Source organism: Mesoplodon bidens (assembly GCF_964165515.1).
Source record: "Mesoplodon bidens genome assembly, chromosome: 18".
Lineage (NCBI taxonomy): Eukaryota > Metazoa > Chordata > Mammalia > Artiodactyla > Ziphiidae > Mesoplodon > Mesoplodon bidens.
Window position 1 is genome coordinate 44,704,784 of NC_138175.1, and position 23,697 is coordinate 44,728,480.

A 23,697-nucleotide genomic window follows, 5' to 3' on the forward strand; every position below is an offset into this window, starting at 1 on the left:
GGTGAGCAGCTGTGGCCTGACTGTTTGAGGGCATGGCTGTCCATAGGCAGGTGTCTGCTGGTGATCCTTGTGTGTCTGGGTGTTTATTTGGCCCTGGGGTCTGACGTGGATGACTCTTGGCTGCTGGCCAAGAGTGTCTGATGCGGGACAGTGTGTATCTGCCTCTGGACACTTCCGGCCACTTGGCCTGGGCCTCAGCACTCAGTGCTGCCTTTTCCGGGCCAGGTCCCCATCCCCCACCCCCGTCTAGGACTTCCCAGCTCCAGAGGTCATTGCTGCTGGCGGCAGAGAGGCTGCCAAAGCAAACCAGCCCCCGTGACTTGTAGGAAAGCAGCGGGGGGAGGGAGGGAGGGCAAGGGCGGGGGTGGGGTGGGGAGGGAGAGCAAGGGCGGGGGCAGGCGTCGGGACTGGGGCTGGGCTGGGGACACTGGAGGGGCAGAGGCTGGTGCAGGAGTTGGGGTGCGGGAGGGGCCTGGGTCACGGGCTGGGCTGAGGCCGGCCTGGGGCTGGGACCGCCTTGTTCAGGAGTTGGACAACAGGTGCAGGAAATGGCAGGGGCAGTGGTGGGCCTGGGGCTGGGCAGAGGGTGCTGGAAGGGGCAGGGGTGGACAGGGACGGCGTTCAGCCTGAGCTGGGGCGGGGCGGGGGCTGGGCAGGAGGCAGGCGAAGAGGCCGGGGCAGGGTGGGCTTGGGGCAGCTGGTGCCCTCCCTCTGGGTCCCTCCAATTCCTAGTTCCTTCTGTTGGTCCTTGTAAGCACCCCCAGCCTGCCCTGTCTCCCCAGACCCCCGGCCCTCAGGCCAAGCCAGTCCCAGCTCCTCGTCCCCTCAGACCGGCACACCTGAGCCCCCTCCAGGCCGGAGGCAGGTTGCTGGGCCGGCCTGGTCCAGCCCCTGCAAACCCTGTCCCACCAGCCAGGTGGCCTCCAGCGCTGCCAATCCCTTTGCCCGGCCCCTCCCCGCCCCTTCCCCCGCCTCTTGCCCAGCCCCCTCCTCCTCAGGTGAGGCAGCCAGGCCTAGCAGGCCCCGCGCCACCGCCGCTGCCTCTGGGGCCGCCGCTGCTGAGGGGCCACCATGCTCCTGCCCAGGCCTGGAGACTGACCCTAAACCGGCACCATCTCTCAGCTCCGCCCCCACCTGCCGGACCCCAGGGTAAGGACCAGGGTCCTCAGTTCCAGTCCCCAGGACGTGGGCCCCCTCACCCAAACCCGCCCTAATGCTCAGCTCCCAGTAGAAGGGCTCCCAGGGACCCGGAGAGTGGGCTGTCAGGCTTCTCCCCAAGGAACTCAGAGTTCTAGCCCCCTGTTCTTCAGGGTCCAAGATCGTCCCCAGTCTCCTCCCTCAGACCCCGGAGTCCAGGCCCCTGTGCCCCTCCTCCGAAGGAGGGCTGGCCCCCAAACCTCTCTTTCCCCAGGACCCAGGAGTTGAGGCCCCAGCTCTCCTCCTTCAGACCCAGGAGTTCAGAGCCCTAGTCTCCTCCTCACCCAGGCCCAGGCACATGGGGTCCCCCAGGCCTACAAATCCAGGCATCCCCCTGGCTGCTGGTCACACACTGACCCCATCCTTGAACCCAGCCTAGTCTGTGTCCGTGATCACGGCGTGCTCTGGCCGGGGCCCAGTCCCTCAGCCTCCCTGGATGGGCGCCTGGGACTGGGGGCACAGGGGCTGGCCTGGGCTCCCCCAGGCCCTGCCTCCCCCCGTTCATCTCCCCACAGGTCCCGCCCCGGCCCAGGAGGTCAGCCGGGGAATCATTAACTAGAGGCCGTGACATGGCGGAGAAGGAGGGTGAGTACCCCTTTCCCTGAGCCCCAACTTTGGCTCTGCCTGGCGCCCTTCCTTCTGTGATTTCTTCCCAGCCCTCCACCCACTTTGAGACCCCTCTCTCTGGCACCCCTCCTGGGGCCCATCCCCACCCGCTTCTGAAGCCTCCTCTACCTGATTAACTATTAACCAAATTTTCTGTGGGGCTGTGCCACCACCTGCCTCCCTGCCACCCCATATGACCTTCCTGGCTCCTTGCCTCAGTTTCCCCTCATCCCCCAGTGATCTCTCAGCTACCCCTGGACCTGTCCTCTACTTGGGGCCAAGGTGGGGAGACTAGCTATCACAGTTAAGGACACAGACTCTGGAGTCAAATACACAGGCTTGCATTCGAATTGGCTTCTGCCACTTTTTTTGCTGTGCCATCTTGTGAAAGTGTCGTCGTTTCTCTGGGCTTCATTTCCCCCCTGGGTCAAGCATAGATTCTAATTCTACCTGCCTACCTACCTACCTACCTACCTACCCACCTACCTACCTACCTACCTACGTGAGGTTGTTGGGAGCACAGAACACACACAGGGCACCAGCATGGGGCTCAGCGTGTAAGACAAATGCGGTGCACCAGAGCTGTCGTGGAAGGGGTCGGCCGACTTGGAGTCCTGGGACCCAAGACCCCCACCGATTCCAGACATTCCTCCCACCTCCTCACACTGTGGGCAAAACAGCAGAGGGAGGACTTTGGACTCGGTCCGGATGGATGGAAAGGGGAGAGACAACAGAGAAATTACTCCAGGGATGGTGGGGAGAAACCACATCCTCAGAGTGGTGGGCACTCGAGGGCTCATGGAAGCCCCTGGCAGGGGCTCCAGACACCCTGGCTCCTTCTTACCCTTGTCCACACTTGGGAGCCAGCTGGAAGGGCCCAGTTAGGGGTGGCCTTTCCTTTCCACGCTCCCCAGCTGGGGCTGACTCCCTCTCTTCTTCCTGGAACCAGGCTAGCTGGGTTTGGTCCCAGGCAGTATCACTTTCTAGCTGTGAGGCCCTGGGCAGGTGACTTACCCTCTCTGGGCCTCGTTTCTTCCTCTGTAAAATGGAGACAGTACTAGTGCCCACCTCAGAGGATGGTGTGAGGATTTACATGCCGTGATAGGCAGGAAGCCCTGGATGGGTTGGCTGAAATGATGGATGTAGAACACTGGCCTCTTTGGATCTCAGCACAGCTAGCAAATCAGAGCCCAAATCATTCAGCTGTGGCCCAGAGTAAATCCAGGCTCCCAGTGGCTCGGGAGAAGGCGCTGTGCCCTTGCTGAGCAGGTGGGCAGCAGAGCCCTGCACCTTTGGAACCATTCCTTCCTGGAGCCCACTGAAGGGATCTCACCAGGCCTGGGGCCTATGGATGAATGAACCAGGGATGAAAAGCAGAGCATGTGCTGAAGGATGGCCAGAGACTGGCCTGGGGACAGAGAGAACTGAGGCACAGTGGGCTTCAGTGCATCTCCAGGCAGCTCGGGCCTGGCCTTGGAGGGGAGTCCTGCTGTCGTTTCAAACCTAGACACGAATGCTGAAAAGTTCTGGTGTTGTGGTTACTTGCTGGGTGACCCCGGGTAGGTGGCTGCACCTCTCTGGGCCTCCTTTCCTCATCTGTAAATTGGGGATGGTGATAATGACACCTTCCTCATTAACAATTGCAAGGGTTTTAGGAAACTGCAGGATGGGGTTAGGACAGGGCTAAGGTCAGTGTAGCTTCTGAGAACCATTGTGGCTGCAGTTGTGCTGATGTTTGTGTTACCATTCTGCTGGGTTTTTAAAAAATAAATAAATCTATTTATTTATTTATTTAGGGCTGCGTTGGGTCTTTGTTGCTGCGCGCGGGCTTTCTCTAGTTGCAGCAAGTGGGGGCTACTCTTTGTTGCGGTGCATGGGCTTCTCATTGCGGTGGCTTCTCTTGTTGCGGAGTGTGGTCTGTAAACGTGAGGGCTTCAGTAGTTGTGGCACACGGGCTCAGTAGTTGTGGCTCGTGGGCTCTTGAACTCAGGCTCAGTAGTTGTGGCGTACGGGCTTAGTTACTCCACGGCATGTGGGATCTTCCCAGACCAGGGATGGAACCTGTGTCCCCTGCATTGGCAGGCGGATTCTTTTTTTTTTTTTTTTTTTTTTTTTGCGGTGTGTGGGCCTCTCACTGTTGTGGCCTCTCCCATTGCAGAGCACAGGCTCCAGACGCGCAGGCTCAGCGGCCATGGCTCACAGGCCCAGCCGCTCCACGGCATGTGGGATCTTCCCGGACCGGGGCACGAACCCGTGTCCCCCGCATCAGCAGGCGGATTCTCAACCACTGCGCCACCAGGGAAGCCCGGGCAGGCGATTCTTAACCACTGCACCACCAGGGAAGCCCCATTCTGCTGTTGAAGTACACATAAGGCGAGGTTCTTGGTGCTCCCTGGAGACTTAGAATCAGAGGAGGTGATATCTGAGTTGACACTCAGGATGAGGAGGGAGTAGGTAGGTGTGCCAGGCAGAGGGAAGAGCAAGGCTAACAGCTGGGGTGACAATCTGCCAGGTGTGCAGTGGCACGTAGCTAATTTGGTATTTCTGTCGGTAAAGTTGGAGATGGAGCTGCGAGGGTGATTGAGATCCATTAGGACTCTTTGGTGAGAAGCTGGCCCATGACTGGGCAGTGCCGGGTCTCTCCACAAGATGGCGCTGGTGGGTATTCTTTGTTTTATAAGTACTGTCGTTTTGGTTGCTTTTTCGAACCGCTCATCAGTTGTCTGATAAGGACCCATGTGGCTGTGTGGGAATTTAGGAAAGCATGTTCAACCCCCAAATCTCTAATAGCCATGCTTACATCCTAGAGGGGCTGGCACCACGGGCCGAGGGCTTTAGACTCTGTCCTGGGGAGCACTGGAGAGTCATGGAGGGTAGGGACAGGTTGGATTTGGTGTTTAAGAAGGTCCCCTGGGGTTCCATGTGGAGGCTGGGCCAGAAGGAGAGACTGAGCCCAGGGGTTGGATGGGGTGGGAGCAGGGAAGGAGAGAGTGGGCGGGAGACACTCAGGAGGCCTGTAGCTGAGGTGGGAGGGAGGCGTCCTGCAGATGAGGGACAGTCCTGAGGATGAGGGCCTCTGAGACGGGACCTGGAGATTTGGGGAGACATTGAGGCCAGTATGGGACCTGGGAGGTGTGAAGGACCTTGGGGATTCAAGTGGGAAGCATCTAAGAGACTGCAGGACCCCCGATCTAGGACAAAGGAGAGTCCAGGGCTGGGGACAGAAAAGGGACACAGGCTGTGGAGGTGGGTAAGACAGACGGGAGTGGGGAGGCATGAGGGGGAGGAGGCCATGGCCGCCCTGGGGACCCCAGATTTCAGGGAGTGTGTGGAGGAGATGGAGAAGTAGGGGGAGAATCAGAATCAGGCACGGGCGGTGTCCCAGAAATCAGACGGGGAGAGACTTCCGTTCAGGAAGTTGGAGTTGTGTGCAATGAAAACAGACATGGAGCTGTAGATTGAACGGAGCTTTAGAGACAAGGAGCCAAAGATGTCACTTGGGAGGGTTTTGCAGCCAAATGGCGGGGACAGAAGCACCGTCCTGCGAGAAGACAAGGGCAGCCCAGCGCCCTTGGAGGAACGGAGAGCAGAGCCTCAGGGGGAAGCTCGGGGGTCCTGGCTTACCCAGCCCTTTCGCCCCTGAGGAATCACGCAAGGATGCTGCTGCTCTCTCACACAGTGAGGACGCTTTCCTGCCTCAGCAGAGATAGGCAGTGAGGATGCCTCTCACGCCAGGGACTCAGAGCGAGGATGCTTCCTGCCCCACCAGAGGCACCTGTTTGGGGGTTGCCCGGAGTCCCCTGAACCAGAAGGCATGAAAGCAGGTTTTGCCTCTCACCTTAAGAGACACAGGGTGGCAATGCTTCCTGCCCCAGCAGACATGCCAAAGCCCCTGGGCTGGGCTCTGAGTGGCCCAAAGCTCTGTAGGCACATCTGAACACAAAGGAACCAGGACGAGCCTGATGGCTAGGGGAGCCAAGACCTCCCACTGGAACCAGGAAGATGGTTGGGGGTGGAGGTGGGGACCTCTCTCCTCAGGGAGACAGGAAGGGGTCAGCCAGCCGGGGCTGGGCTGGCCTGGTTCACTGGGGCCTCTTTGGAAGGAGGAGAACCTTGCTGGGAATGGCTGGGCTCTCAAATTCTTAAGACACTCAGACAATAGCCATCCCAGGAAGGTGCTGGACTGCTCCCTGCTCCATTCCGGGTGCTGGCCTGGCCCTGTGCCCATCAGCCGTACTGCCACGACACAGATGGCAAAGCTGGGAGGTCCTGCAGCCCTGGGAGGGCCTTGCAGATGCCAAGGGCAGTCGGGTGCATGCCAAGCCCAGGAAAAGCTTTCAGCTGCCTTTTCCCTTTGGTCCTCCTGATCTCTAGCAAAAGGGTTGGCTTTTCAGCCCCAGGGCCCCTGTTGCACTGGGAGTAAAATCCCTCTTGTCCGGGGGCTGCCAGCCCTCCCCAGCTGGCCCCAGCCTTGGTCCCACTGCCTTCCCCAAGCTCATGCCATTCTGGCCACATCAGTGGCCTCTCTTGCCCTCTAACCCACCATGCTTATTCTTGCCTCAAGGACTTTGCCTATGCTGTTCCCTCTGCCCACTGTGCCCTTCCATGAGAGGTCTTTGCTTGGCTGGTCTCACCCCTCAGGTCTCCGCTCAAAAGTCACTTCTTGGGGAGGCCCTTCCTGAACATCCCACAGAACACTGCCACCCCCAACCCACATCATTTTCTTCATAGACTTTGTCACGATCTGAAAATTATCAAGTTCATTTACTTCTTTACTTGTTTTGGTTTTCCCCTCACTTTACACACATGAGAATGTGAGCTCCATGAGAACCAGCATCTCATCTGTCTTGTTTTGGGATGTGTCTCCAGAGCCTAGAATGGTGCCAGGTACTCAGTGGATGCTCAATAGGACAATGAATGAATAAAGCCCCATTTTACTGATGAGAAAACTGAGGCCCAGAGAGGTGAAGGGAGTTGCCCAGGACCACACAGCTCTAATGATTTAAAGGCATTTGTTGACCAATAAAAAATGAAAAAAAAAAATTAAAAGTATTTATTGAGAACTTGCTATATGCCAGCCACTATAGCACAGGGAGGATAAAGGAAATACAGAAGGAAATACAGAAATACAGAAGGAAATACAGAAATACAGGAAGGAAATACAGAAGCGCAGCGTCACTGGGGAGGAGAAATCCCTTAAGTGCCAGGAATATAGGTAGAGAGGGCAGCAGCTGTCCCAGCCACGGCTCTTCCCAGCTGGAACCCTTGGGGGGCTGGACACCTGGTTGTCCTCGCCGCAGGGGAGGGACGGCCCTGCCAACTGTTCACCCCAGGAAACTGGGCCCAGGGCAGGGCAGGCTCAGGCGTGCTAAGTTGGCCTGGGGGCAGGGCAGAGCTGGCCCCAGGCTCAGATCTTGCCACAATGAGGACAGACCTGGCAGTGGCCCCAGCATGGTGTCTATTGCAGGTGGCCGGACTGTGCCATGCTGCTCTGGACCCAAGGTGGCAGCTCTCACTGTGGGGACCGTGCTGCTCCTGACAGGCATCGGGGCAGCGTCCTGGGCCATTGGTGAGAGTGGACGGACCCCTGCGCCTCTACCCTCCCCTGCCCCCTGCAGTTCCCAGCCTACCTGCCCTCACCTCTGCCTTCTCTGCAGTGACCGTTCTACTCAGGAGTGATCAGGAGCCGCTGTATCCAGGTGAGTAGAGCATGCTGAGACCCTCTGGGGAGCCCTGGAGGAAACCCGTACCTGGTGGGAACTCAATGAAAGGATTTTTTTGAATGAATGCATGAATGCCTGCAGGAATGCTGGTAGTGCTCATGCACTCGTATTGTTGCTCTAAACACTTCACTTGTCTAACCCAGTGTTTTTCAGACTCTAAATGTGTTACCCGTTAGTGCATCACGAAATTAGTGAGCTGAAAACCACACTTTAAAAAGTATGAAATAGATTTAAAAAATCAGAGTGCATCTCTCTCAGTAAGAAGTTCTGTTAAGCTCTTCTTTTGGTTTTATGAGGGTGGGACCGTTATTCTCTCCATATTACAGATGGGGAAACTGAGGCTTAGAGCAATGCCATAGTTCACCCCAGAAAACAGATGTTCAAGGCTACATCATAATGTAAAAATGTGTTTCTTATTACGGAACGTGGTCAAAACAGGTTTGAGAGGTACTGTATGAATTCAGCCAACCTTTTTCTAGCTCTCCTTGGAGGTAGCTGCTGTTATTATCCACATTTACAGATGTGGAAAGTGAGGACCAGAGAGGACATGCAGCTGGTAAATGAGGGGGCCACGAATAGCTCTTTGACTTGACTGGTAGAGATGTATCTGCATGCAGGTGGGAAGGAGTGGCCACGCAAATAGATGCAGAAACTCATTGTGGAATGAATGAATCTTCACAAATGCCAACTCCAAGCTGCCGTTCTGTGGCTCAGGGCAACAGGAAGAATGGGGAAGTTGGGTGATGGGATGCATTTTTCACTCCCACAAGCCTCATCTAGTTCCATAAAGGACTCAGCTCACATTAAGAGCAGAAATGAACATCTAGACAAGGAAAGCCACCATCAAGGTCAACCACCACAGTTGACACTTAGAGAGCATTTACATGTGCCAGGCACAGGCCTCAGGGCTTTGCAGGTATTGATTCATTAAATCCTCCCCGCAGGCCATTTTAATATGGGGAAATGAGGCTTGGAAAGACCAAGTGACTTGCCTCAGGTCACTGGGATGGGAACCAGGCAGCCTGGATCCAGCTCTTGTGTAGAACTACTATACTCTATTGTTTCTCAAGAAACAGCCAAGTGAGTTGCCATAGTGACGGCTAACGCCTGCCAGGCCCTGGCTGCAGCCTTTGCACAAGAGCCCTGTGAAGTCGTGGCCATTATCATCATCCCCATTTTGCAGATGGGGAAACTGAGGCCCAGTGAAGTGAACTGACTTGTCCAAGTCCACACATTGAATAAATGGCAGGGCAGAGGGGTCATGCACTTCCCAGAAGCTCACTACTGCCACTGGGCTAAAAGGAGCCAGGCTCCAAGGCTCCTAGGGTGTGGGCCCCTCTCCATCCTCACCTCATGCTTGCTTCCGGTGTCCTTCAGGCTCCAGCGCATGGGCAGCTCTCACGCCCTCGAAGGACCCTCCCTGCACCACCTTCTTTCCCGCTCACACCCCGAGGCAGGTTTCAGGGTCCTGCACCATCACTGCTGAGCTGAGGCTCACACCTGTCCTGCCCTCTCTGGTTCTCAGAGTCCTCATCTGGAAACTGGGAGTGAGGATTAGAGGAGGTAATGATCCGTGCAGCACTTGACTCTCAGCCAACGTGGTTAACATGGGCTTTTGTGTCTCATGCTTCAGGCTGTAACTTTCCTGAGCAGGGCCTTTCTGCCCCCAAGCTCCACACTGCCCCCCCACCCCACCCCGCTCCCCACAGCCATCCTGCTGCCCCTGGTAAAACCCTCCTCACACTCGAAGTTCATGATTTACTCCTGGTGAATTTCAGGAGGGCAGGGGCATTTTGTTTACTGCCCCAGACGGTGTCGGGCACATAGTAGGTGCTCAGGAAACCTTTGCTTAATGAATAAGCATGAGGACAGATTGCTGACATGAACCAACTTGTCCTGGGCCTCCAGCTGGAAAGTAATTAAGCCATGATTCAGACCTGGCTCTGGCCAACGCCAGCACCGTGCCCTTCCATTATACTCGGGTTTTTCAAAAACGTTGGGAAATTACAAAATGAACAAACAAAAACAACCCAGAAATGATATCCCCACCTCACTTTTCTGGGATTTTCACACCTCTAAATATATCAGACAATTTGGTGAGCAAACCAGGTGACCCAGAACATACTTTTTGCATTGCTTAAAATAATACAAACAAGAATAAAGAGTTTAGAAGTGAGAAACAGTGGCACAGAATATAGTTTTAAAAATACTTGGAGGGGGCATTTGATATTCCCTCTTCCCTCCCTCCCCCTCCCTCCAAATCCATCCATAAAGTGATAATTTTTTCCTAAAACCTCAAACTTTTCTGGAGATCACATTCCTGGAGCACTGAGAAGTCATTTAAAAATAAGAATTCACTTCCACCCGCAGTTGGTGTTTCAGACCCCAAGTCTTGGTCTGGGGGCTCAGCGGGTGGCAGGCACCACCCAGCAGAGGTACCAGGCATCCCTGGGCCCCCACCTGGAGGCCATGACTAAGGCAAGCCAGCCAGGAAGCTCCTAGTCCAGGCTGTGGGTGAGTATATTTAGGGTGGGGACAGGTAAGGGTCCATGTGAGAGCCACAGAAGGAGCAGGGAGTATGCAGGTAGGCAGGCCTGGGTTCAAATCCTGGCTTTGCAGGTTCTTAGCTATATTCCCTCGGCCAAGTATAGCCTCTCCAAGGTTCAGTTTCCCCATCTGCAAGATGGGCATAGGAATGGTCTCTACCTTCCAGGATGGTGGTGGGATTCAAAGAACCCCCCAGATATGACACATAGCATGGGGTCAGCCCACTGACATCCCCAGGAAACATAGCCAGTGTTATTATTAGTGTGCCATTATTGTTTAACCCTCAGGAGGGAAGTCGCTTGAGAGGCTGTCTAGGGCAATGTTAAAAGCTTGGGGTTTGGAGCCACTCAAGCCTGAATGCACATCCTCTGTCTGCCTTTCTCTGTCCTCAGCAGGATAGGGTTCTCCCTGGGAGTCCTGCCTCCCCTCGTCCAGATCTGTGGGGCTGTGGGAAGACTGCTCAGCTTGGGTGTGGCCTCACCAAGTTCTTCCTACGAGGATGCAAAATTGAGTTTGCACCAGATTCACGTTCCCAGAATGTGCTCTCAGAACACCAGCCATGCAGGAGGCTCAGGAAAAAAGGGGTCCACAGCCGATCTTTCCCCAAGCTTACTCCTCCCCACCTTCCCCATCTCAGCCAGTGGCAGCTCCATCCTTCTGGTGGCTCAGGCCAAGCACCCTGGAATTGCCCTCAGACCCTCTTTCCCTCACAGCCACATCCAATCTCAGCAGACCCTGTTGGCTCCACCCACAGAATCTATCCTAAATCTAAACTCTGTTCCCCCCCGCTGCCCCGACCCTGGCCCAGCCTCCATGCTCTCCCTCCTGGACCATCACACAGCCTCCTCCCTTGTCTCCCTGTTCCCATCCCGCTCCTACAGTCTGCTCCCCACGCACAGCCAGAGGGAGCCTGTGAAGCCCTGAGTCAGATCAGGGCCCTCCTGGCTCAGAGCCCTCCTCTGGCCGCATCTCACTCCTGGTAAAAGCCAAAGTCCTAGTGTCAGTCTAGTCTTGTCTCCCAGCTCCCCTCCCCTAGCTCACTCTGCTCCAGTCTCCTTGCTGTTCCTTAAACATCTCCCGTGTCTCCCACCCACCCCCCGCCACCTTGGGATCTTTGCACTTGGCAGTTCCTTTGGCCTGGTTCTCTGTTCCCTCACCTGTCTTCTTACCTCCTTCAGATCTTTGTTTGCATACCACCTTCTCAGTGCAGATTTCCCGGCCCACCTGTTGGAAAGTGCAACCTCCTTCCCCTCAATGCCAGCACTCCCCTGCCTCTGTCAAGCTTGATTTATCTCCCTGGCGCCTTCTTTTGTGACACACCATCTATTTGACCTCTCTGTCCTGTTTGTTATGCATCTCACCTATTGGCCTTTGAGCTCCTCAGAGCTGGGGGTTTTGTCTGATTTGTTCATTGCCCAAAATAGAGCCTGGCACATACTGAGTGTTTGCTAAATGTAAATAAATACGGCTAAGGGCTGTGACCTGGCTTAGGTGTGGACAAGGGTCCTCTGACCATTTGAGGAGCAGCCTGTGAGGGGCTGAGGGGAGCATCACTTCTCAACACAGTAAGCCCCAGGCAGGAGGAATCCCCCCATAAGCTCTCTCCAGCCTTTCTGTGTATCTCCGCCCTACCTCTTCTCAAAGTTTGTGATGCTGTGTTTGGTTGGGTGATTTTTTTACTGCTGTCTGTCTCCCCCATTGGTGGACTTTGGTTGGTGAGGGCACAGCCCAGGGTTGTCTTGGTCATCTTTATGTCCCCCGGCATCACCCCACACAGGACTGGGCATGGAGTATGTGTCTAGTTAACACTTGTTGAATGAATGAATGAATACTGCATCCTCTGCTTGGAGAGTTATCATGCAATGTAGTGTGTATTCAAGGCTCTGACAAGTCCTGCAGAAAAAGATAGCTATTCTCTCTCTCTTTTTTTTTTAAGATTATAGGAAATCTATTTAAATATTTTGGCACTGTGATGTATTAGTCAAGGGTCTCCAGGTTGCAAAAGACAAAAGGAAAATCTAAGAAACTGGCTAAACAAAAAGGGAAATTATTGACTCACTTAAACAACAGTTCTGGGGGTTCTTCAAGCCTGACTCCATCAAGGGGCTTTAAAAATGTTATCAGAAATCTGTTGACTTTCCTCCACATTGGCTCATTTTTCCCCTCCTGGGGGCAAAGATGGGCCCAGGCAGACCCAGCCTCACAAGCCATTCTCCTGGGAGCTTGGTTAAAACAGTTTCCCTCTTCCCAAATCTCCTGGCAGAGTTCCAGATTTCCAGCTCATGGGCAACCAGCTTAGGAATCCCAGCGGTAGGAGGAAGCCCCCTGGTTCCCCCTGGCGGGGCAGCCAGAGTCCCAGAGACCCCGATCTTTGGTTCAACTTGAGTCATGGGCCCTTCCAGACGCAGTCACAAATGTGGGGGGCCCGGGGTGCTGCCATTGGGCCTGCGAGGATTCAGGACTAGACCCACGGGGTCGGAGAAGAGGCCGGTAGGGCTCGGGCAGGAAGGCGACCCAGGCGGCGGTCCTGTCTCCCTGCAGTGCAGGTCGGCCCGGCCGACGCTCGGCTCACGGTGTTTGACCAGACGGAGGGCACGTGGCGCCTGCTGTGCTCCTCGCGCTCCAACGCCAGGGTGGCGGGGCTCAGCTGCGAGGAGATGGGCTTCCTCAGGTACCGGGGTGCCCCTGGGGGTGGGGGGCTGGGGGGCGGGGCCGCAGGCCTGACCCCTGCCCCGCCCAGGGCGCTGGCCCACTCGGAGCTGGATGTGCGGACGGCGGGCGCCAACGGCACGTCGGGCTTCTTCTGCGTGGACGAGGGGAGGCTGCCGCACGCCCAGAGGCTGCTCGAGGTCCTCTCCGTGTGGTGAGGAGGGCGGCGGGCAGGCAGGGCGCGCACCGCCCCCGCACGCACACCCGTGCTCCCCCGCTGTGCCTTTCTTGCCTTTTAATTGGCCTCTCTTTTTGTCTCTCTCTGTGTCCCCATCCCTGTCTCTCCCACAGCGACTGTCCCAGGGGTCGTTTCCTGGCTACCATCTGCCAAGGTGAGACCCTGAAACTCAGAGTCTTCTTCTGAGACCCCCCCGAGGGCAGGGCCACGTCCCGTCAGATACCCCCAGGCAGGCCTTATCCTCTTAGATCCTGCAAGGATGGGTCTGTGTCTTCTCAGATCTCCCTCCCCTCCTGGTAGAGCCATGTCCCTCTAGGTCCCCACGGGTCTGTGTCTCCTCATATCTCCCTCCCTCCCGGGTGGAGCCATGTCCCCCTGGGTCCCCCAGGATGGGGCTGTGTCTCCTCAGACACCCTCCCCCAGGGTGGAGCCATGTCCCTCAGACCCCTCAGGCTAGGATCGTGTCCACTCACTCTTTGCAGAGTGGCGCATGACCTCTCAGACCCCCTAAGGCAGGGGGTCCAGGCCTCCCACTGCCCCTGACTGCCCCCTCTCCCACAGACTGTGGCCATAGGAAGCTGCCCGTCGATCGCATCGTGGGCGGCCAGGACACCAGCTTGGGCAGGTGGCCATGGCAAGTCAGTCTTCGCTACGATGGAGCACACCTCTGTGGGGGGTCCCTGCTCTCCAGAGACTGGGTGCTGACAGCCGCCCACTGCTTCCCTGAGTGAGTGTCTCCCACGGCGCTGAGGGGGGAGGCTGGGGAGCGGCAGGGTCGGGGAGGCTGTGCCCAAGCAGGCTGCCACCCTCCCCTCCTGTCCCTGGTAGGCGGAACCGGGTCCTGTCCCGATGGCGAGTGTTTGCCGGTGCCGTGGCCCAGACCTCACCCCATGGCGTGCAGCTGGGGGTGCAGGCAGTAATCTACCACGGGGGCTATCTCCCCTTTCGAGACCCCAGCAGTGAGGAGAACAGCAATGACATTGCCCTGGTCCACCTCTCCAGCTCCCTGCCCCTCACAGGTAAGTCTGGGGCTGTTCCTTGGCCTGGGGACGCCAGGGGCCAGGAGGACAGAGGAGGGCGCTGGGGCATAGGAATCCATGGTGATGAGGGAAATGATCTTGAGGGGCACACACTGGGCATTCATTAGATGGGGACAATTGGTACAGCCACTTTGGAAAACCGTGTGGCAATTCCTCAAGCAGTTCAACACAGAGTTACCATTTGGCCCGGCAATTCCACTCCTAGGTACGTACCCAAAAGAAATGAAAACACATAGCTACACCCAAACTGGTGCACGAGTGTTCAGACCAGCATTATTCCAAAAGATGGAAACAACCCAGACGTCTACCGTCTGACACATGGATAAACCAAACGTGCTAGATCCATACAATGGAATGATACTAGGCCATAAAAAGGAATGAAGTCCTGATTCATGGTACACAGTGGATGACCCTGAACAACACTGTGCTAAGAAAGAACTCAGGTCCAAAGAGCCACATACTGTATGATTCCATTCTTATGAAATATCCAGAACAGGCAAACCTGTAGAGATAGAAAGTAGATTAGTGGTTCCCCAGGAGTTGGGGGGGGGCATGGGGATGTCGGGAGGTCATAGGTAAAAGGGGTGATGAAAATGTCCTAAAATCAACTGTGATGGTGGTTGCACCTTCCTATTGCCAGGCAGCCTAGTACCTATATCTAAAACCTCTCTAAAAACCATTGACTTGTGCACTTTAAGTGGGTGAATTGTGTGGTATGTGAATTCATATCTCAGAAAAGCCATTACTCCCCCCCCCCAAAAAAAAATGAGATGAAAAAATTTTAAGTATATGAATGAATCAGAAAGTCAGGCGTTATCCGTGTTACAGTTCTCTGGAGCATTTCCTTGCTCTCAATGAGAAAGATTCACTTGGGTGCCAATGTGTCTTTAATACCTCATCTACACACGCCTTTTGGATTAAGAGCAGGCCGTGGGCTTCAGCTTTCAGAAGGCCACTCTGTGGTGGGAATAGTAATAATAATGATAAAAATTAAAAAAATAGTAATGGTGATGATAACGAAGTTACAATAGCGATGATGATGAGCCTTCAGCAGGCAACAGTATGATGATAATAATAATAATGAAAGAATACAATAATAATGATGATAGGATGCACTTCAACACCTGCACGCCCCTCCTGTGTGCAGCCACTGCCCTCAGCATGTCCCAAGCATGCACTCATTTCATTGTCCCAACAGCCCGGGGAGAGTTGGTTCTCTTATTATCCTGTTTTTTTTTACAAGGGGAAAGGTCCCAACACAGAGAAGGTACATAATGCCCCCAATTCCCACAACTGGCAAATGGCAAAGGTTTGAGCCCAGGCTGCCTGGCGCTGGAATCAGTGCCTGTAAGCCTCTGGCTGTGCTGCCAGGGAAGTCAGTACTATTTGGTTTGCATTTTTTCTTATTTTTATGGTTATTTTTCTTCTGAATGATCCATGATGCTGGTTTTCCATTTAAGGGAGCGATACATGTTTTTCTTTTCTTTTTTCTAAATTAATTTTTTTATTGGAGTATGGTTGCTTTCCAATGTTGTGTTAGTTTCTGCTGTACAGCAAAGTGAGTCAGTTATACCTACACATATATCCACTCTTTTTAAGATTCGATTCCCATATAGGTCATTGCAGAGTACTGAATGATACATGTTTCTCTTTAAAACAAAACAAACCCTTCTCTTTAGTGAATGGAGTGAGAGGGTTAAAAAGATTGAAGTGGGGAGGCATCCATGGGGCACAGGTGGATGGGGTGGGAGGGGCCTGGGTTTGAGACACATGGCTGAGGGGTAACAGCATGGGCTTTGGGGTCAGGTACTAGCCAGCTCTGTGATCTTGAGCGCGTGGCTTCACCTCTCCATGCCTCAGTTTCCCTCATCTGTTAAATGACTTCTGAGGGTTATTGAAATGATGAAAAGGGTTAATCTGAGTCAAGAACCTACAGCAATGCCAGCGTTCAGTTAATATTAACAATCATTGCTATTGTTGCTGTTTTTTACTATTACTAGTTACGTGAACATTTCCTATTCGCCAGGCATGCTATTCAATGCGCCACCGAGTTCTCACTATACACCTCTGGGGGGAAATGATTATTCTTTCCATTTTGCACCTGAGAGCTCTGAGCTCAGGGAGGTGAAGTCACCAGCAGGCAGCAGGTAGGGCTGCCAGGACCACTGGTGTGGGTTGTGCACTGCACAAGAAAGTCATGTGTCAGGGATGCCGTTCTTACTGTGGACAGGGTGGACTGGTGTGTTTATTATGATGATTTTTTTGACAGGTGGAAGTCCAGCATCTCAAGATAGTACCTTGTAAAATTTCTCACAGAGGTACCCTCTAGGCAGGGGCAGCCCCATGGGCCATGGTTAAGAATACAGGCTTGGAAATTGGGCCAAGCTGGGTTCAAATTCTGGCTCTGCCATCGACTCATTGACTCATTCTGAGGCTTTGGACAAATGACATGGCCTTCTTTTCCCCTCTTTAAATGGGGTACTAATAGCTCCTACCTCCCTGGGCTGATGGGATATTAAAGGAACTCACCCAGGAGGGTGCCTAGTACATCATGAGCTCTCAGTAGAAGGCAACTTCTGTTGCTGCTGTTGTAAAAGAACAGAGGGAAGGGTGGGCCGGGGGCACCAGGGGCAGCTGGCCTGAGGTCTGTACCAGGCGGGGCAGGCCGGCAGGGGTGGGACCAGCGTGGTCTGTCTCACAGAGTACATCCAGCCTGTGTGCCTCCCGGCTGCTGGGCAGGCCCTAGTGGACGGCAAGATCTGCACCGTGACTGGCTGGGGCAACACACAGTACTACGGTGAGTTCCGCCCTCTGCCTGTTAAGTCACTGTTAAGGGAGTCTCCGATCTGGGCTGGGGAAGGGCCGTTGGCCTGCTTGAAGGCCTCATGGCCCAGGGGTGTAGGGGGCACTAAGGAACCCGGGTGGGCACCAGGAAGGAAGGGGGGTGTGCATGCCCCCCAGCTTCGTCCAGCCTTGCCTGCACACTCCCAGGCCAGCAGGCGGGGGTACTCCAGGAGGCCCGAGTCCCCATAATCAGCAATGATGTCTGCAACGGCCCCGACTTCTATGGGAACCAGATCAAACCCAAGATGTTCTGTGCCGGCTATCCTGAGGGTGGCATTGATGCCTGCCAGGTGAGGGATGGGGAGGGGCAGCCCAGGCCCCCGCCTCTCCGGGGGTGGAGACACATGGCAGTGGGTGGTCAGGCTCGCTACCTCAGGGCTAGAGCGCTCTGAGACCACAGCCCACAATCGTCCAAGGAGGGCCTCTCGGCTAGCCATCTTGGCTTCCAGCCAGGCCTTCCGTCCCCTACCAGGGCGACAGCGGTGGCCCCTTCGTGTGTGAGGACAGCATCTCTCGGACGCCACGTTGGCGGCTGTGTGGCATCGTGAGCTGGGGCACCGGCTGTGCCCTGGCCCAGAAGCCAGGCGTCTACACCAAAGTCAGTGACTTCCGGGAGTGGATCTTCCAGGCCATAAAGGTGAAATTTGGGCCCAGATGGGAGCCAGAGGGTGGGAGGGTTTGGGACTCTGAGGGGGAAAGGGAGCCAGGGTTTTCCAGAAACCAGCGCTCAGGCTTAGAAGAGGGTGCCCTAGGGAACGGATAGCCTTCAAAGGGCTCCTGGGGAGGGGAGTTCAGCTGTGGGACTTTGGGGGAAGCCTCTCAGACCTTGGAAGCCCCTAGTTGTCTTTCCCCAGACTCACTCCGAAGCCAGTGGCATGGTGACCCAGCTCTGACCTGTGGCTTCTCCTCGCTGTGCACGCCTGCAGGGCCCAAGCTGATCTAGGTGGCTCCAGCCCCACATGATGGGGTTCACCCTGGGATGGAACATTTTTCTTCTTGGGCCCAGCCCACAGGTCCAAGGATACCCTCCCTCCAAGGTCCTCCACAGTGGCGGGCCCACTCAGCCCTGGGACCACCCAAGCCTCACCCTTCTGACCCCCATGTAAATATTGTTCTGCCGTCTGGGGAGTCCCATCTAGTGCCCCTGATGACAGGATGCCCTTTAAATAATAAAGATGGTTTTGATTAATGTGGTCTCTGAGTTTGCAAATGTAAGCAGCAAATGAGGACATTTTGGGGGGATGGAAGAGAGCAATTGGGCCTGGCAAACATCAGACAGGGAGTATGATCCTCCAGTTCCCGCTGGCTTAAGAGAAAATATCTTAATTGGTTCACCTAACTGGAAATGCTCTGGAGCATCTGGCTTCAGGTACCGCTGGATCCAGCTGCTGAATATTTTTCATCAGGACTGTGCCTCACTTCTTCTCTCACATCTGCTTTTCTGTGTCAGCTTCATTTCCAAGCAGGCTCCCCTACAGTCAGAGACAGAGATGTCCCCCCAACCCACCGAAAGTCTTATATGCCATGGATGCCTTAACAGCCACAGTGGAAAAAGAATGCTTCTTTCCCATCAGCTACAGCAAAAAAGTCCCAGGCCTGGCTCTCCCTGGACGGATTTGGGTCACATGTTCATCCCTTATCAAATCACTGTGCACCTGTGCGTGGGGTGGGGAGGAGGTTTGACCCTCAGGAACTACATGACTTGAGTGTGAGGGGTTCTCCAAAGGAAAATGGGTTGCTCTTTCCAGAAAAAATGGTTGTAGGTGCCCAGTGAAAAAAAGCCATCCACTGTGGATCAACATGGGAAGCATGGCCCTGTAGGGAGGAGGCAGGAGCACCAGGCCCTGTGAGCACAACCTGAGACCTCCATCTTTTCATCTGGGCTGGAGGAGGTTCTCAGTTTCCCCTGGGACCCACTCTGTTCCCTAGAGCATCTGCAGACCTTGCTGGGACACCAATGGCCACCAGGGGGCGCTACTGACCCCCTAAACTACGGGAAGTTAAGGTGTTTCTTTGGTAGTCTTGTCCAGGTGTTGCTGGACACCAGATGCTCTGCAGGAAAACACCCACCGGGTGCCTGTTTCCCATGACTTTCTTTTCTTTCTTTCTTCTTCTTCTTTTTTTTTTTTTTGGCTGCGCCGTGGGTCATGTGGGACCTTAGTTCCTCAACCAGGGATTGAACCCACGCCCCCTGCATTGGAAGCGCAGAGTCTTGACCACTAGGCTGCCAGGGGGTCCCTCCCGTGACTTTCCATGATAAAAATTAAATGTGTTGCTCATCAGCTACAAGCCCCCAAGCAATTTCCTAAAACATAAATAGACACAGGAAAGCCTCTTTGAATAACATACAGACTATCCATTTAGAAAATGCTCCAAGCATCCCTCCCTGGACCAAACTCTTAGGATTTGGTGATCCCCACCATTACTTTGTCCATCAGGAACACCCCAGCCCCACATCTCCATGCGGTTTTCCAAACGTCTGCATGCTGCCGCACTGTTCTACCCATCATATTGGAGATATAATTCGAGACTTGACCCACACGTTGCTTTGATAGAAATGTATTGAGTTATGGGGATGGGACTGTACATTTTCCTTTGTTGTTGTTAGCTGAAAAATGTACTGTATGTGTGTTTTACGATCTTTGGGGACTCTGAAAGAACATGGTCCACCTTGGGGATTCTGAGCAGATATGACCATGTCCTGGGGGTTCCAAGGGGACACAGCTCACCCTGGCAGGGAGGGGGCCAGTCTGAGTAGACATGACCCTGCTCTGGGTCGGACTGAAGAGGACATGGCCCCGCCCTGGGAGACCTGAGGGGCTGCAGCCTGATTCTAGGAGACATGGTGGAAGTTTGGACATTAAAAACCAACGGGCCGTCCACTGGGAAGATGTCGACCAGGGGACCACTCTGGGTTCTGCGCACATCATTCCTCTTGGAGGGGGGAGGGGGTTGGGAGATTGCGATCCACTCACCAGCCACTCACCAGTCTCCTTTGTTGGCCAGGGGTCGGTGAGCCTGTTTCTCCTGCTGCCACTAACCTTGTCACCCACACCAAGGAGCCACGCAGATATTAGAAAAATAATAATAACAATCACAGGATTGCTTTGAAGCTCTGCTAGGATCTTGATCTTCAGAAAGATCAAATATCAAATCTCTTTCTTCCATGTCATTGCTGTGTATCTCCGACCCAGAAGTATTTGGCCCATCTGATCTAATTTATGTAACCACCTCAGGAATACAAGCAAGGCTTTGCATTCATGGTGAGTGTTTATATCTGAATATTCACTTTCAAATATAGAAAGCCTGCTGGATGTTACTTGGAATGGAAAGCTCCATATGTGGTTTGTAAGTTGGCATTCTCCCAGTCAAGTTGAAGGAGAAATGTACAGTTATTTTTCCACCATGGTTATTCTGCAAGTAAATTGCCACCATAATTAACGATGATTGTGATGGCCATGAAATCTGTATTCAGAAATAATTATTCTGAATGTTCAAATAGTGCTGTAAGTAGAGAATGGATTTTAGTTTCTGCAGAAAAAGTAATACTATTTAAATCCTGCAGTTATTTTGTGAGCAGCTGTCCCAGTTCTACTGCTGCATAGCAAACTGTCCCAAACTTTGTGGTGTAAAATAGCAACAAGCCAGGAGGGCTGTGAATCTGCTCAAGGTGGCACATGTGAGGGGGTAAAGGTAAGACTGGGACCATGACCAGGACATCTCAGGAGATGGTACTGAGCCTCCCACTCCCCCTCGAGTGACCACCCTCTCGGGTGACCAGGCTTGGACACAGCCCCCCAGGATTTCCCTGGGCCCCCAGGGAAACCTGTTGTTTCTAGATGCTGGGGGTCTTCTGGGGATGAAGACGGGAGGCCTTAACCAAAGATTGCTCAGAGTGGGGAGAAGGGGACGGGGCCACTCATTCATGCTGGGTGGGAGGGAGCCTGCAAATCAGGGCTTCTGTCCCACCGGGTTTGACCATGTGAAGGACTAGCTTGGGTTTGGGGAGCCAGAGCAGTGGCTTGGGGATCCCCACGTTGAAGATGGAGTCCCCACTTTCTAATTCTGAACCTCCTCTGCCAGGGCAGCCCCCAGCGATCTCCACAGGTGCACAGTCTGAGCCCCCGTCGCCTGCCCTTTATTCATCTTTCCAGGTGGATCTCTCCTTCTGATGGTCCATCCCCCAGTCATGTTCCCAAATGCCCAACTATGAGTTTCTACCACAGACTCTCCCATCATTCTCTGCAGATGTCCCCCTGGGTCCCTTCGTCTCCCCAGGTGCACATCTCAACCACGCCCCCTGCCCATGCTCCCTTAAGATCGGGGAGGCTGTGAGTTCATCTTTAACCTGCTGGGGAGAGAGCTACGGCTTGCTTGACCCGGGCTCTGGCCTGCTGATGGGGTGGGGAGTTCCTCCAGGGCCTGGATGCCTGTGACACAACCCTGCCCCCTGGGAAAGCCTTGGGCCACCTCCTCTTTCCTTCCTTGCCCCACCCCCACCTGCAGGCCTGGCCCAGCCTCAGCCAGACCGGATGAGAACCAGCATCCCTGGGTGCTTCCCAGGCCCCCTGGATCCATGAACAATGGGTTGGTGGAGCTGAGTTACAGGTCCCTACCTGGCCCCCACCTGGCCCCCACCTCCACTCCAGGCATAAGCCAGAGCGGCCAGCCAATCCATGGGGCTACCTTGGGGCTGCTCTGGCTGCTGCTGGTGGGTCAGTGGGATTGGGGGCTCTGGAAAAGGGTCAGCTGTGTTGGGTGGACCCCGGCCCTTAGCAGACACCCCGTCCCCTTAGTCCTCAGAACCAAGTGAGCTGGAGCGAGGAGCTCAGAGGTGAGGCTGGACATGCTTCCCAACTTGGTGAGGGGGCAGGGAGGGAGGGCCCTAAGGGTCTGAGAGGACATGGCCCTGCCTGGAGACCTGTGGGGACCTGACCCTGACCTTGGAGACTGAAGGGACACGGCCCAATCTTGGGGGGGTGCGCGGTGCTGGAGGGACATGGCCCTGCTCTGGGGGGCCTGGGGGAGCCTCAGTGGTCTTGGTGTCCCCAGCCCCTCTCCTGTACCCCTACGGGCTGGAGCACGGGGACAAAGCCCTTCCTGCTGAGGATGATGGCTTCTTGGAGGAGCTGCAGCGGCGGGAGCCCTTTATACTCTTTGAGTTCACACCCAGGACGGCCTGTGTGAGTGCCCTGACCCCTGACCAGAGGTCCCTGGGCCCCATCTTCACCCTGACCCCACCCCTGCCTCATCCTGTCTGTATCTGCTCCTTGCTCCTTCTGGGTCCTGGGTCCTGTCCCCCGTCCGATCCCAGACCTGATGACACCCTCCTGCCTGTCTCTTCCTTCCCCACTTCCCCCAGGTCTGCACCAATGGGCTGGTGTCCTTCAGGGAGCCTGTGGCCCTGTTCACGACTGAGGCATTTCCCCTGGAGATGGGCCAGGCCTTTGCAGCCCCGTTTTGGGTGGGTGGGTCCGCATCGAGCAGGGGCCACGTGTGGTACCAGCAGAGCCGCCGGCCTGAACTGCTGCAGCGGGCGGCCCAAGGCCTGGCCTATGCCTCCCCCGCGGCCCTCCCACCCCGCGTGCCGTGCTCGTGGCCACCTGGGACCAAGTTCTCTTTGGGGGGACCCTTGGCCCCCAGGTGAGGAAGGGGCTGGGGGAGAAGGACCCAGGCTGGGGTTCTCTGGCCCAGGCCCAGGGAGGAAGGGTCTGCTTCCTGGGCAAGTGGGAGATACCATGAGGGAGAGAGTCAGAGACAGAGGGAAAGAGCGAGAGATAAAAGCAGGAGGGAGATGGGAGAGATGGAGAGACAGAGGGGAAACTGCAGGGAGGGAGAGGAAATGGGTGACAGAGAGGGGAAGCCGCAGACTGGGAGAGAGATGGAGAAGGAAAGGCAGAGAGATAGCAAAAAGGGGAGTGAGAGCATCAGTTGGAGAGAGAGCAAAAGAGGAAGAAAAGGATAGATGGGGGGCGGGGCGGGGAGGGGGAGGGTGGAGGCAGAAAAGGAGAAATAGAAAATAGAGACCGAGGGAAAGCGGGAGGGAGGCTGACACCCCTCCACCCCCTTTCTTTGTTACACAACCGAGACTCTGGCTCCCACGCCCTCGTTCCCGCTCTCTAGCCACTGGTTGACCTCACTGGCCATCCAACGTACTAACCCACTGACCCTGCTGCTTCCCCCTCATCCCTTTCCTTCTCAGATTTCACGTTCCCTCCTGTGCCCTCCCTCCCACACACCAAGCAAACCCCGCGTCAGAAGGCTCTCCTCTCCTCTTGCAGTGACCCTTAGGCAGCTGAACACCTCTGGGCCACCTTCTTACCTGGAATCATGAACTTGAAGAGCCATCTCACCAGGCCCCCGGTACCTTCTCTGGCCCCCTCTCGCCTCAGACCAAATCACCTCACTCTCAGCTGTGTTGATCTCGCTTCCTATTTCACTGGGAAATGTGGGCAGAAACCCTCTGTGAGCCCCCTCCGCCTTCCAGGCTGTGGTGATGGAAGATGACCTGTGCTCCTGGCTAAGCCCCACTCCATGACTGTTCCCGAATCTCACCCGGAGATTCTTCCTGCTCTCTCTCTTCTGCATCCGTGGTTCTCAAAGGGGACCTAGACCGGCAGCATCAGCATCGTCTGGAAACTTGTTTGAAGTGGAAATTCTTGGGTCACACCCTAGACCACCCCTCTGGGTGGGCCCAGCAGTCTGTTTTAACCAGCCCCTCGGGGACTCTGGTGCTTGGGCCCCACTGATTTAATCCCACGATATCAGTTTGCCCCTTTTTGCTGGCTCCTTCTCACCACATTCCAACAGGCTCTGATCTGTACCATCTTAAGACACCTCCCTCGGTCCCTCC

General features: G+C 55.1%; 1 protein-coding gene across 2 annotated transcripts; it reads left to right on the forward strand.

Moving 5' to 3' along the window:
* Window positions 1-455: 455 nt before the first annotated feature.
* On the forward strand, window positions 456-18,031 carry HPN (hepsin). 2 transcript variants are annotated; one of them, XM_081215588.1, is made up of 14 exons: window positions 456-539; window positions 999-1,149; window positions 1,713-1,782; window positions 7,271-7,372; window positions 7,461-7,502; window positions 12,615-12,744; window positions 12,814-12,936; window positions 13,074-13,114; window positions 13,522-13,687; window positions 13,789-13,979; window positions 16,702-16,797; window positions 16,992-17,134; window positions 17,317-17,481; window positions 17,771-18,031. In XM_081215588.1, exons 3-14 carry the CDS (start codon window positions 1,767-1,769, stop codon window positions 17,780-17,782), a joined length of 1,227 nt encoding a protein of 408 aa, XP_081071714.1. In that variant the 5' UTR covers window positions 456-539; window positions 999-1,149; window positions 1,713-1,766; the 3' UTR covers window positions 17,783-18,031. The 2 variants fall into 2 exon arrangements, with proteins under 2 accessions (XP_081071714.1, XP_081071713.1); XM_081215587.1 differs by having other exon boundaries at window positions 458-539; window positions 17,699-18,031.
* The last annotated feature ends 5,666 nt before the right edge of the window (window positions 18,032-23,697 follow it).

Bases quoted from the DNA above. Each gene is read 5' to 3' on its own strand.
- HPN (XM_081215587.1), top strand. The intron at 12,937-13,073 runs GTGAGGAGGGCG...TCTCTCCCACAG, and splicing joins CTCGAGGTCCTCTCCGTGTG to CGACTGTCCCAGGGGTCGTT. The intron at 13,115-13,521 runs GTGAGACCCTGA...CCTCTCCCACAG, and splicing joins CCTGGCTACCATCTGCCAAG to ACTGTGGCCATAGGAAGCTG.